A 13,962-nucleotide genomic window follows, 5' to 3' on the forward strand; every position below is an offset into this window, starting at 1 on the left:
ACAACAAGAGAAACCACAGCGATGAGAAGCCAGTGCACCACAACGAAGAGTAGCCCTTGCTCGCCGCAACTAGAGAAAGCCTGCGCGCAGCAACGAAGACCCAACGCAGCCAAAAATTTATAAAAAAAAAAAATAAATAAAATAAATTTTTAAAAAATTTTTTTAAAAAGGAGACTAGTTAAACTATGAGGTATTCATAAAATGGAATACAATGCAGAAAAATGAGATAGAGAACGATCTCCAAACTATGAGTAGTAGGAATGTACAGTATCAGTTAGGCAAAAAAAAAAAACAGAGAAGGAAAATGCGTCTATATATATGAACCGAACATACCTGAAAGTGAACAGAAGAAACTGGGGTAGAGAAAATACAAGGTAAACGTGGACAGCATTCTGTGTGTCAGAAAGTAAGAAACTGCTCAAAGACTGATAGGGGCATGTCAGTGGGACACAGAAGCCAAATTTGGGCCAAATTTGAGAATCAACATGAACAATGGCATGGGTGGTTATTACCTTGAATGAGAAAATTACACTAAAACCTCTTAAAAGGGGAGTACTCCTCTTCACTGAGATACATCAACAATAATAATTAGAAAATCACTTTTTTTACAACCACCTTAGTAATAAATTATTCCATCAGGAATCACCAAGGAACACTAACACTGGGTACAAAACCACTGAGGACATGATATTCCCAGTCTCAAATATCACCCTACAGATTACTTATTAATTACAAAGGGGAAAGGGTATCTTTACAAGGCAGACAACATCTTAATTAAGTTAACCAACTTCAACTCTCCAATAATGGGACGAACTGGTACCAAGTGCCACCTGATACAATAAGAACACCACACCATATACAGAGAATTCCTGACTAAACTGCTCAACCTGAATCCAATCATGAGACAGTAAGACAAATCCAAACCGAAGGATGTTCTACAAAACACTACCCTGAATTTTTCAAATAGGTCAATGTCATGGAGGACAGTGGGGACTCTTCTTGATAAAAGGAGACTAAAGGGACATGACAACTAAACGTCCTTATTTTTAGGAGATACTGGCTAAAGTATTTATGGCTGAACTACAATTCCATAGCTTAATCTTAAATGATTCAGCAAAAACCAAATATGTGTGTGTGTGTGTGTGTGTGTGTGTGTGTGTGTATTATGTACATACATTCATTATGTGTGCCTGTGTTTGAGAGAGCAAGAAAAAGCAAAGTGGACGATATATTGATAACTGGTGATCTAAGTGAAGAACATACAGGGATATATTGTTCTGTTCTTAAAATCTTTCTGTATTCTGAAGTTTTTCAAAATAAAAACTTGGGGGAAATACCAAGGAAGTTTAGACTTGTACAGACAAGGGTTTCCTAGCCTGTGAGAATGATACTGACTGTTTTCACACACCATATTTTATCTTCAGTAAGAGGTTACTGTTCTTTGCTATGGCAAAATACAGACCACCACTTTATATAATAAAATTCCACCTTTTTCCAGCATTAATACAGGGTATGTGAAGTCCACCAATTGTGACAACACAGGAAATTACTGTCTAAATGAACTGTGTGCTACATGCACATTTCACTAAGGGGTAAGGCAGTTTCTTATAAGGAAGCATACGGTAATCATGAATATGCCATTCGCCTCCTGTTACTTGACTTTGAGGAACCGTTTTGTAAAGATTATCTAGTGTCTAATTAAAAAGAAAGAGATTAGACTCGGGTTTAAGATGCCTCTGGTACGTTCTGAAACTATTTTGAAAGCTTATTTAAAAGGACTTCAAACTTGAGATTTTTTTCATTCATGTATTTATTCCACAATTAAAATAAATCGTAATTTAAAGCCATAACATTTTTAAAAGGTAAAGGAGAATCTGTGTCACAGCTGTATTAATAAAACAGACATTGGTCTAAAGTGCAACACTAAACACGTGTTCTCTGTTCCCATGGTGGAATAAATACATAGCAATTACACATAAAATTTCACTAAAGATCTGAGATGACGCAAATAACCCTTTGAAACAAACTGCCCAATGAACAGAGGCAGACTGCAAATAATCTCTATTAGCATTTTACTGCAGGATGGAAAAATCCCCAAGGTGACGACTAACTCAAAATCTCTCATCTCATGTGCCTGGCCTTAGCTTGTTTTCCTTCCTCAGTCACATCCAAATCCAAAAAGGCTTCTCCATCCCAAGCTCAAAACTCCACCAAAAGTCCCTAAGGACCTCAGCACAGACTGCCATAATGAGACTGTGTGTAACCTTCATTCAGAACCTCCAGGTAAATCAGAAGCCCAAATGCAGAGAGCAGCAGCATTTCTTTAAACAATAGTTTTATCTGTCGAATGAGCTCTGCCAGGCCATGTGCATTTCATAACAAACCAATATACTGTCTTAATTTGTTTTTCTTAAAGAATGTTAAGTAGGCCATTAAAGTTAAAAAAAAAAATTTTTTTTTACAGAAATAATGAAAATTCAAAGGATTTATGCTAAAAAGCAAACCAGTCCTCTGCAGCCTAACTCATTTGTTTCTGGGCTGTGATGCCATGTAGAGGGCGATCAGGCAGTAGATGGTCCCTCCCACAGTCAGCGCCATGGTTGTCCGGTAAAGCATTTGGTCAGGCAAGCCTCGTTTCAGGTGGATGGGCACACCGTCGGATTTCTTGAAAGAAAGAATTATCAAGGATATGGCTGGTAAGAAAAAGATTTTACAATTTAGGCTAATATAGAACAAATGCCTCTACTTTATAACTAATCCATCAACCCACTGCACTGGAAAAAGCCCAAATCTACTAGAATGCTAACTGAAATACTGGTGTATTTCTTACTAATGTAGCTAAAGTTTGTAAGTCCAAAGTCATTCTCCAAAATGCAGCCTCAGGAACATGTGCGCAACAAATTCCACATTTCTAAGGAATTTATCATATATTGCTTAATTACAAAAGGAGCACTGGTGAATTTTCTTTAAAGGCAAAGGTAATCAGCAGCTAATCAAAGACCTGTAGGCATAAGAAATGCTCTACATTTAGTCTGACTTTTTTTTTTTTTTTTTTTTTTCTTTTTAGTCTGACTTCTGATCATTAGTGGACTAAGTCTAAGCACACCAGGTCAGTTAACAGGTTCATGTCCATTTTGTACTCAACTACCTTCTTTCTATTAAGCTGCTAAACCCCTATTTAATAATGAGACTCCATAAAATGTTTAATCCATTGTTTTGCACAGTCTCCAAAATCCCTCCCCACAGCAACTCAAGACCCCAAATGCCCACTCAAGTCTGAGTTATCAGATTAAAAGAGATTAAACTGGGCTTCCCTGGTGGCACAGTGATTGAGAGTCCGCCTGCAGATGCAGGGGACACGGGTTCATGCCCCGGTCCGGGAGGATCCCACATGCTGCGGAGCGGCTAGGCCCGTGAGCCATGGCCACTGAGCCTGTGCTCCGCAACGGGAGAGGCCACAACAGTGAGAGGCCCGCGTACCGCAAAAAAAAAAAAAAAAAAAAAAAAAAGACATTAAACTGATCAAAAGTCCCCAAGCTGGTCCTAAATCTGGACATATTTTTGAGGAGGGGGAAGCTACCTTCCAGCAACAGCAGTAACAGCTATTGCCACTCCCACGATACCTGAGATACAGTCGAGTCACTGACCTCTCAATTATCTGCAGGTAGATTAACATTAATCATATTTTTAAGTCCAATCCTAGCTTCTCTGCTAATCAGCAAACCCAAGAGAGCCTCCTCCACTTCTAGCAACAGTTCAGTGAATTTTAATATCAAGCAAGCAAAAAACAACTAGAAGAAAAGTTGTTGCCAAAAGTCACTGCATGTGTCACAAAGCCTAATATATACTGGATTATTCACAGTATTATTATATATTATATATGCTATTGCTTCCTCCATCCAATAGATGATCAACAGCTACATATGCAATTTAAAAATCTGCATAACCTTAAATACTGATGAGGAAATTAATCACCCTCTCCTCTTTTATCAGTTTCTACCTACATGAAGTTCTACCAGTTTATGGCTTAAACTAAAATCAAGAGAATTCTACTTAAGGAAAAACAGGGAAGTGAGTAGCAAACTAGATTAAGACTCCATTTTGTAGGGTTTTTTTAGCTCTATTTACTTCACAGCCTTCACTGTTCTAGTGTCTTCTCTCACCTGGAAAAACTTCTGCAGCTCTGGAACTTTATTTTTCCCAGCATAATCATATGCGGTAGAATTGGAACTCAGTTTAGTTGGTGTGGCAAATATGATAGGCGGTGCTTCTGTGGAAACCACAGGCCTTAATCCCTGCAGGAAAAAAGGAAAAGGTCAAGTTGAAAGTATGTCTGGGCATGTGAACAAGCCTTTCCAGAAGGCTGTCCAGAAGAGTGGAGTCAGTGATTCCACCACACAAGAGAGAAGGAAAGTCCCCAACTCTGCATTACAAAGCATTTAGGTTTAAAGTCCCTAAAACACCCTAGCGCCCATTTCCAGAGCAAACACAGTCAAGAATTCTCTTGCTGGTTAAGGTGGGGGAGGCAGATGGGGGAGAAGCAAATCACAACAAAGGCCCAATCTAAGCTTCCAGATAAACCCACTGTGTCTATCTTCTCATCAAACCAATAAAACATTTATCATCTATATGAACTTTGGGTTAAATTTCAAAAGAAACCTGGCTGTCCCTTTTCTCCTCTGGGTGAGTAGGTGTACCAACATGGAATCTCAAAGTGGACTTCAGAAACTTTCCAGACACACAGTAAAGAAATATCTCAATCTGGAAGAGCCTGTAATGGGAAGAGAGCTGTCTTTCAGGACCAGAAAACAAAACAAAACAATTACATCAGAGCAACTGAACTTTCTGGCATTAATAAATCTGTAAGTTAAAAAACATACACTGTAAAAATAAAAAAGGAAAACTCAGTGTTCTCATTGTGACGTGTGTACGACAATACACATGTACTACATACACAGAGAGTGTCTACCACTGAAAGGACTGCGTGAAGTAGCATGTGCTGGGACACAGCAGGCATTCAATAAACGTAAGCTGAATGAGATTCAGGGGCTCAGCAGCTGCCTCAGCCACATGTGACAGAGAAAGGAAGGACAAACACACAGTCTTAAAAAGAATCTAAGGGGGGAGAAAAATGAAGTGCTGATACATGCTACAATATGGATAAACCTTAAAAACAGTACGCTGGGCTTCCCTGGTGGCACAGTGGTTGAGAGTCCGCCTGCCGATGCAGGGGACACGGGTTCGTGCCCCGGTCTGGGAAGATCCCACATGCCGCGAAGCGGCTGGGCCCGTGAGCCATGGCCGCTGAGCCTGCGCGTCTGGAGCCTGTGCTCCGCAACGGGAGAGGCCACAACAGTGAGAGGCCCGCGTACCGAAAGAAACAAAAAAAAACAGTACGCTAAGTAGAAGCAGTCAGTCACAAAAGACCACAAATATATGAAAGTCCAGAATAGGGATATTTACAGAGACAGAAAGTAAATTAGTGGCTGCTAAGGGACAGGGGAGGAGGGGCGGGCGGTGGTGTTAAGGAAGAGGAAGGTGATAGCTGAAAGGTATAGCTTTCTTTCTGAGGTGATAAAAATGCTCTAAAATTAATATGGTAATGGTTGCACATTGTCTGTGAATACGCTAAAAACCATTTAATCGTATATTTTAAATGAGTAAATGTATGGTATGTGAATTACATCTCAACAAAGCTGTTTAAAAAAAAAAGAACCTAAAGGGAACTCTGGGTTTCTATCTGATGGAGTAAACCTACAGTGGCAGATAGATAAATGATTCTCCAAAACAACCTACAGATCACACTAAGGAACTTAGTTACAAATCAATAAAATCACATCCTTTTATATTAAATTCTAACTCAGAAAAATAAAATCTTAAAGTTAGCAAAGAAAGCTCAGCCTCTTCTATTTTTACAGACGAAAAAGGAAATCCTTTGCTCAAATTAATAAGAGTTGTCAGATTGTACTTGATCTCTTCAAAAAAATCTAACTTTACCTATAATAGACAAGAGACCTATTCTAAATATCACATATTGAAAACCTCAATGTTACTCCCACCAGGCAGGCACTGGGATCAACAGAGCAACAAAAAGGCATTAAAGTAATTTTGGTTTCTATTTCTTCTAATCCAGTCCCATAAATGGGAAAGAATCACGGCCTTTTTTTCTGTTCTTTCACTCATTCAACATATTTTACTGAGTAATTACTCTATACTGAAAATATATAGGACACATTCAATCTCTGCCATTATGGATATCAGTGTTATGGAATAATAGCAGCTAATATCCACCAAGCTCTTGTTATGTGCCCAGCATCATGTTAAGCATTTCATACGCATCATTACAGCAATCCTAGGGAGATGTTACCTTTCCCTTTTTACAGAGGAGAAAACTGGATCAGAGAGGGTGACTTGCCTGAGACTCCATAACAAAAAGAGCCAAGTGTGGGAACTCAAGCCTCTCTCAAGTCCAGAACCCTGGCATTTAAGTACCTACCTGCCCCTGCTACCTCTCGTCAACTACTGCTCAAAAACAACAATCCATTTGAAGAGAAAGTCTGCTTAGTAAGCTGTTAGTCTACCTTTGGAATATAACAGAGACTTAGGAGTCAGAGACAGAACCGGGGCTCCAGCTACTGAGATAACAAGGCTATAAGAAAGTTCTCTCTTTAAACTGGAGAATTTTAGACACTCTCATCATTCTGTGAGCTCTTTGTATTTTCTCCTTATGATCATTTTCCCTTGAATGCAAAAATTTTAAAACCCTTCCTACCAAGCAACTCCAAAACTGGTTTGAAATTAAATTCATGTTTTGACAGGACTAATGTGAGAGCATTTTTAGATGGGATTATACCTAGTTGCTTTGTATTTGTTTACCTGTTAAGTGATTCAAAACTATAGCAAAGTTTTCGAACAAGATCATCTCAAAACAGGAGTTATCAACCATCTGAACAGTTTAAAATAATTCCATATTTCCATTTATAATACTGTAAAAGTTTAGAATATCAAATTTTAAAGTTACCTATAATCCCATTATCTTATCCCATCAGTTATTATGAATTGTATATTCTCCTCCAATCTTTTCATAGGCATATATATATTTTTTTTTTTTTTGCGGTACGTGGGCCCCTCACTGTTGTGGCCTCTCCCGTTGCGGAGCACAGGCTCAGCGGCCATGGCTCACGGGCCCAGCCGCTCCGCGGCATGTGGGATCTTCCTGGACCGGGGCACGAACTGGCGTCCCCTGCATCGGCAGGTGGACTCTCAACCACTGCGCCACCAGGGAAGCCCCATAGGCATATTTTAATCTTTATAGTCACAGTGCAAAACCCCACATTCTACTTTTTTCACTTATAATAAACTTTTTTTTCAGGTTCCTAAACAATCTTCACAACGAAATCTACTCTTCACATCAACCCCATAAATTATTACCAGCCCATGTTACAGATGATTAAAACAAAGCTCAGAAATGTCCTAAGTGTGCTCGCTTCGGCAGCACATATACTAAAACCGGAACGATACAGAGAAGATTAGCATGGCCCCTGAGCAAGGATGACACGCAAATTCGTAAAGTGTTCCATATTTTTAAACAACTACTGTATGCTAACACATATATATGGAATCTAAAACAAAAAAATGGTTCTGGGCTTCCCTGGTGGCGCAGTGGTTGAGAGTCCGCCTGCCGATGCAGGGGACGCAGGTTTGTGCCCCGGTCTGGGAAGATCCCACATGCCGCGGAGCGGCTGGGCCCGTGAGCCATGGCCGCTGAGCCTGCGCGTCCGGAGCCTGTGCTCCGCAACGGGAGAGGCCACACAGTGAGAGGCCCACGTACCGCAAAAAAAAAAAAAAAAAAAAAAAAAGTCATAAGTAAGATGGGATTCAAACCCACACATGTTTATTACACCACACCATCAGTAATCAGCTGTCTCGGCCCCACAGGTAAAAAGAATCCAAATGGTGCTAAGGTACTTCACCCTAGGCATAATTAAACCTCCTAACAATATGAGAGCAGTCAAGGTTTCCAGTGTTTCAAGGCAGCTAGATAAGACTAGCACTAGGGTTCTCAAGAGTAGACCAGGAAGCTATATTTACAGGAAGGGATCTACAGCAAATCCCTTCGCCTAGGCCTCCTTCCAGGGCCACGGATGCCCCAACCTAGAGGAATTATGAGCCTCAAATATGCCCCTCCTCATCACAATAAATGATAACGCCATCTTTCCAGGTACTTGGGCCAAAAACCTTGAAATTGTTCTTAATATCTCTCACTCACACATTTGAAAATCCTTTTGGCTCTACCTTCAAATTATATTTAGAATCTGACCACTTCTCACCTATCTTCACCAATCCACATTCTGGTCCAAACTCCTAGATTTTTAAAACAGCCTCCTAACTGGTCATCCTGATTTTATTCCATCCTTGCTGCCCTACAGTCTACTCTTAATGCAGCAACCAGTAATTGTGTTAAAACAGAGGATGGGGCTTCCCTGGTGGCACAGTGGTTGGGAGTCCGCCTGTCGATGCAGGGGACATGGTTTCGTGCCCTGGTCCGGGAGGATCCCACGTGCTGCGGAGCTCCTGGGCCCGTGAGCCGTGGCCGCTGAGCCTGCGCGTCCGGAGCCTGTGCTCCGCAACGGGAGAGGCGGGAACAGTGAGAGGACGGCGTACAGAAAAAAAAAAAAAAAAAAAAAAGGGGGACTGTAGACCAAGTGGAAATCACAGGTTTCGCTGAGTATCAAATCTCTTCACTGTTTACACAATCACTACCTCTACAACTGATTAAGAGCCATTCAACTGTTTTACCACGTTTAGTAGCTGAGTTCTTCCTAGTCTACTTTAGCTGCTCCAAATTTTAAGAGAGAAAAGTAAACATGATTTTTTTTTCACCTCAAAATTGACTGGCCCAAAGTTTCCCCTTTCCTTCTACCTTTTAACTTTGGGGAGGAGGAGGAAGAAGGGTGGAGAAATAAGAGAATTATCCCAAAAATGCTTTAATTTTTAAATGATAGAAACTTACGAATCTTTCATTCTGATTCAGGACTACAAACAAGTTTCAATCTGCAGTGATCAAGTCCTTTCATTTCCAATTGCCAGCTAGGTACCACCACCTCCATGTTTCCCTGACATTTCACACTCAGTGAATCCAAAATTCACCCAGTTTCTCACAAGCCTACTCAGGAGCTCCCTGTTTCTGGGGAAAACACCACCATCCTCCCATTACCCAGTCATCTTGGAGTCCTCCTTCCTCATTAACAAAATCTCCTTCACCGGGCGCTAAGTACTCATCTCCAGCCTCTGACTCTTTCTCCATTCTTACTGAGAAGACCCTGAACTCTTTTATGGGTATAACAGGCATCCCTGGCACTGGTCTCTCCCAGTCAGATTATCTTTTCAAAGCATTGCTCTGGTTATGATACGTACTCCTCCATCATAAACCTTTCATGAAACTAAAGGGAAGAGGCAGGCCATGCCCCTGTTTCAACCTCTGGACAAGACTCTACCACAACTTTCAGCATCAAGTTGCTTTGTAAATTCCTATTCATTTCTCACAAAATTAAGTCCTACCATCCTAGGCCCTTCATGATCTACCTCCATCCACCACAGCTAAACTTACCTACTCAATGATTCCCCCTGCAGCCCCCCTCTCCTCCTTCACTCTCGCAGTTCCCTTAATGTAGAATATCCTGCCATCTTAACTAGGAGAGGAACTGCTGGATCATACGGTAAAATTATGTTTCACTTTTTTAGAAAATGCCAAACTGTTTTCCAAAGAGGCTGTACCATTTTAAATTCCCCCCACAATGTAGTATGGTTCCAGTTTCTCCACATTCTCACCAACACCTGTTGTCTTTTTTGTTTTAGCAGGTGTGAAGTGGTATCTCCTTGTGGTTTTGATTAGTATTACCCTAATGACTTATGATGTCAAACATCTTTTCATATGCTTATTGGCCTCAATTTATTTTTGACAAAGGACACAGAAAGGTAAGCAAAATGCTCTTCACTCAACCACTGGAAAATACCCTCCCGACAATTACTTGCCATCAGATTGATTTATAAATCTCTACCTGTACTATTGTTAGAGAACTAGCTTTTCCATATAAGGTTACTCAATGCATGTTAGATTATTCACTTTACATAATACTGAAAGTTACAAACACCTACATTTTACAGTATGCTAACATTTTAAAAGTTTCCAAGAAAGGAAAAATTGAAGTACTCCTGATTACCAGTCAGAACCCTTGGTTTGGGGATACCTGCCACAATCACTCCGAAATCTGCAATTCATATAAAGCCTACATAATATCACTTCTTTCAACATAACTTAAGAAATCCTTAAGTAATTAAGAAGTCCAAATTCTCAAGAGAAACACAATTCAAGTGGAGCTAGAAATCTTTAATCCCTCTCTGTACCAAATTCATCTTGGGGTAATATCCGCTCTAAGTGCCAATTAATTTCAAGATGTGTCCGTTTTAGTTTAAAATTTCACATTTTCTTACTAGATAACAAAATCTAGATTATGCTAAAACTCTATTGAAAGGAATTCTACAACCACCAATGGAATATATCAATTGTGATATATTCATACAATGAAATCCTATACTGCAATAAAAGAAACCAACTACTAATACACATAACATGAACGAACCTCAAAAATATTGAGAAATAGAAGGCTTATACAAAACAGTACTGTGTGGTTCCGTTTATACGAAATTCAAAAACAGGTAAAACTATTTATAGTGATAAAAATATGAATAGGAAGATGAACATGGACTGACAGGGCAATAGTAAAAAGGAACTTCCTAGGAGTGATGTAATATTGTATATGTTAATAAGGGTGTGGGTTACAGAGTGTGTTTGTCAAAAATGTGCTGAAAAATACACACCTTTATGTTTTAAGAGTACCTGCTTCTTTATAGAAGCAAATATAATAGAAATAGCTATTTCTTATAATCTGTAAGATAAGTCACTGTTGTCAATTCCTTCTTTAGACCTCGCTACCAATTTGGTTTCAACGACACCACGCTGCTTTCCCTTCTAATCCTGGATTGTTCTTATGATAAATTTTCCTCCTCTACTCTCCCTTCCTGTTTCTGTAATCTAATCGTAACTCCATCTTTCTTCCCCATGTGCTTGCTCCCTGGATGATCTCCCCCACCACAGCTTCTACTACCACCTACGGGCTGAAGACACCTAGATCTATTAAACTCCTTATTCATAAATCCAGCTGCAATCAGACATGACATCTCATCACGAGCTCAATATTTATAAACCTGGACCCTTCCTCCCCAACCCCACACCCCCCAAAAACGTGCTCTTTTTCTTGCCCTCCCTATCCTAGTTAACAGCACATCTAATCTTAGATTGAAATCATCCTTAAACATCCTTCCCCTTGAGCAAGTTGCCCTGTTTCACAGAAGAAAGAAAAGGTAACAACAATGGAGCATTCTTTACACCCCACCTGGGGTCCTTATTGTTCCAGTCCAGTTTTCCAACTGCATATCTCATCAACCCTTCCCTACCTACCCTGAGGACTGAGAATGAAAATGATGGTATCTCAGACTTAGCTTCTCGAGAATAGCTACCACTTATCCAGTAATAGCCACCTGCCAACGATTGCTAGTCACATGACACACATCTCTTTTAATCTGTACTCCAGCTGCCCTAAAGGAAACTGAGCTCACAATGAATTAACTTGATCAAGGTCATAAAATTAAAGCAGCGAAACCAGGATTTGAGCCCAAATTAAGAGTCTGGGACTCTAAAGTTTTTCATCTCTACACTACAAGCTGAAGACTGATAATCCAATTGGCAAAATCTGAGTGAAGTTGCAATACTTTTCAGACCACTCAAGAGCAACCATCGACCATTTTACAGCTGGAAAAATGTCAGCTCTTTGCACGTTAACTACGAAGACTCACCCAAACATTTGAATTAACTCTTTAAGTCTTCTAATTCTGATCACACAGCCCCTTCCGCCCCTATGGCTTCCGCTGGTACCATCATCCCAGCTCCCAAATCTGGTGCTTGGATGAGGCTGTCTTTTGGGCTGAGGCAGGAGGATGACAATGGGGCATTGAGGAGACTGAAAGCTGGACTTCCTTAAAGAAAGAACAAGGCCAAACTTCGGACTCGGTCGGGTCACATTCTGGGCCCCGCCGACCTCACGAGCCACCAGCAACGACCTCAGGGGTCACCTTGACCGCTGCTGAGTGCCAGGCCCAACTTCCACACCAGGCCAGCCTCGCCGGGCAGCAGCTACAGAATTAGGAGCCTCCATGGCCACGGCAAGTGCGTGACAAGAGGTAAGGGACCAACTAAACCGAAGCGCGGGCAGAAGCCTCGCCTGGCTCCGGCGCTGAGACTGCCAGGCGCAGACTCGGGCCGCCACTTCTCCTGTCCGAACCGGCGCGGCGCTACCCGTACCTGAGGGATATAAGCGTCGGAAGCCCACGCTCCCGTCAGTTTCTGCGTGAAGCTACTAAACTTATAATACATGTTGCCCGGCGTCGACTTCAGGGAGCCACCGCCCGCGCGACCGCCCCAGAGAAGGACCCCGCTTTCCCGGGTGTCTGCCGAAGACTCAGCCCAAGGACCCTGCGCCAAAAGGCGGGCTGCCCGGGGATCGCCTAATTTAAAATATGCCCTCTTAAGCCACATAATGGAATGAGAAGCCAGGTTCTCAGGGCCAAAAAGGCAAAACAAGTTCTAGGGCAGCGCGGAAAGCCTCTGTAGCGCGGTGTGTAGGGAATACGAGCCTGCCTCTTTCCATCACGTTTAGATTCGGGCAGTACCAAGACGCCCTAAGAATTGCGCAAGCGCCCTGCCGATCATGCGGGAGGCTGAAGGACTTGCCGGGGTTGAGGGGGCGAGCTCGGGGCGGGGCCTAGGGCGGGAGGGGAGGGGCTGGGCGGGGTGAGTCCGCTCTTTCCCTCCCAGAGAGCGGGTGCTGTGGGGCCGCCACCTGGTAGTTGTCTTAAAGGCGTCTCTCCCTTTCCCAAACTTAACTCCTCCCAAACCTAGGTCACCTCGTGAAGCGTCCTACTCTCGCTCGGTGGGCTCAGGAGTATGGATCCGTCGACCAGGCTTCTCTGGCAATCTAGGAGTCGGGGGAGCAAATAAGAAAAATTGGAAACACCTGCTGCAAGCTGTTTGTTACTGAGGGCTGTTAGGATTTTCGCCCCAATAATATATAAAGATAGCCTCTGGGCTTTTCGTAGAGGAAATACATCGTGCCCTTTGAACTTCAGGCACAAGGACATATATTTTGCACAGTTCTCAGAACTGATTTTTACTCGTACTTGAGCTTTGTGGGAACTGATTGCCCATCCTTTTCCTGGTCTCTGCCCTTCGAGATAGATGAGGTGGGGAGTGGAGGGGAGGTGGACTAGAAATACTTGAAAAATCTGGACGTTGAGCCTGAAAGATCAGGACTACCACTTTCAGTTATGGTACTATCCACTTCAGTTCAATCTAAAAATGTTTTTTGAATCTCCACTATGTGCCAGGTACTGTGTAAAAGGAGTATACTAATTTCCTACCTCCTGGAATGGAGCAAAGCTTTTCTTGGCTTTATCATCTAACCAGAGGTTTTCATAAGCATATTACAGGTGCATTTATAGTTCGTTTTTTTTAATTTTTTTTTTTTAGAAAGAAAGCACTGGCTCTTTTTTTTTTAAGATTTACTTATTATTTATTCACTTATTTTAGGCTGTGTCGGGTCTTAGTTGCGGCACAGAGGATCTTTTCTCGTTGCAGTGCTCAGGCTCTTCGTCGTGGTGCGTGGGCTTCTCTCTAGTTGTGGCGCGTGGGTTTTCTCTTCTCTAGTTGTGGCGTGCGGGCTTTAGTTGCCCGTCGGCATGTGGGATCTTAGTTCCCTGATCAGGGATTGAACCTGCGTCCCTTGCACTGTAAGGCGGATTCTTTACCACCAGGGAAGACCCTATAGTGCACTTATGAAAGCATGT

At 41.9% G+C, this 13,962-nt stretch overlaps 1 protein-coding gene and 1 non-coding gene across 3 annotated transcripts; one reads left to right on the forward strand and one right to left on the reverse strand.

Moving 5' to 3' along the window:
- Positions 1-1,744: 1,744 nt before the first annotated feature.
- Positions 1,745-12,580, reverse strand: LOC116764742 (cytochrome c oxidase subunit 7A-related protein, mitochondrial). Of its 2 annotated transcripts, none has more exons than XM_032653618.1 (3): positions 12,422-12,578; positions 4,164-4,295; positions 1,745-2,664 (listed from the first exon to the last, which is right to left on the reverse strand). In XM_032653618.1, the coding sequence occupies exons 1-3, from the start codon at positions 12,491-12,493 to the stop codon at positions 2,524-2,526; spliced, it is 345 nt and encodes a 114-aa protein (XP_032509509.1). In that variant the 5' UTR covers positions 12,494-12,578; the 3' UTR covers positions 1,745-2,523. The 2 variants fall into 2 exon arrangements, with proteins under 2 accessions (XP_032509509.1, XP_032509510.1); XM_032653619.1 differs by having other exon boundaries at positions 1,787-2,693; positions 12,422-12,580.
- LOC116764831 lies at positions 7,480-7,586 on the forward strand. Its single transcript, XR_004353040.1, has one exon. It is a non-coding gene; the product is annotated as a U6 spliceosomal RNA (small nuclear RNA).
- Positions 12,581-13,962: the final 1,382 nt, after the last annotated feature.

The sequence above is a fragment of the Phocoena sinus genome, chromosome 13 (assembly GCF_008692025.1).
Source record: "Phocoena sinus isolate mPhoSin1 chromosome 13, mPhoSin1.pri, whole genome shotgun sequence".
Taxonomy (NCBI): domain Eukaryota; kingdom Metazoa; phylum Chordata; class Mammalia; order Artiodactyla; family Phocoenidae; genus Phocoena; species Phocoena sinus.

Excerpts from the sequence above, each read along its gene's own strand:
- LOC116764742 (XM_032653618.1), bottom strand. The coding sequence starts at position 12,493 with ATGTATTATAAGTTTAGTAGCTTCACGCAGAAACTGACGGGAGCGTGG. Across the intron at positions 4,296-12,421 it reads CCGACGCTTATATCCCTCAG|GGATTAAGGCCTGTGGTTTC; the intron begins GTACGGGTAGCG and ends TTTTTCCTGCAG. Across the intron at positions 2,665-4,163 it reads AGCTGCAGAAGTTTTTCCAG|AAATCCGACGGTGTGCCCAT; the intron begins GTGAGAGAAGAC and ends CTTTCTTTCAAG.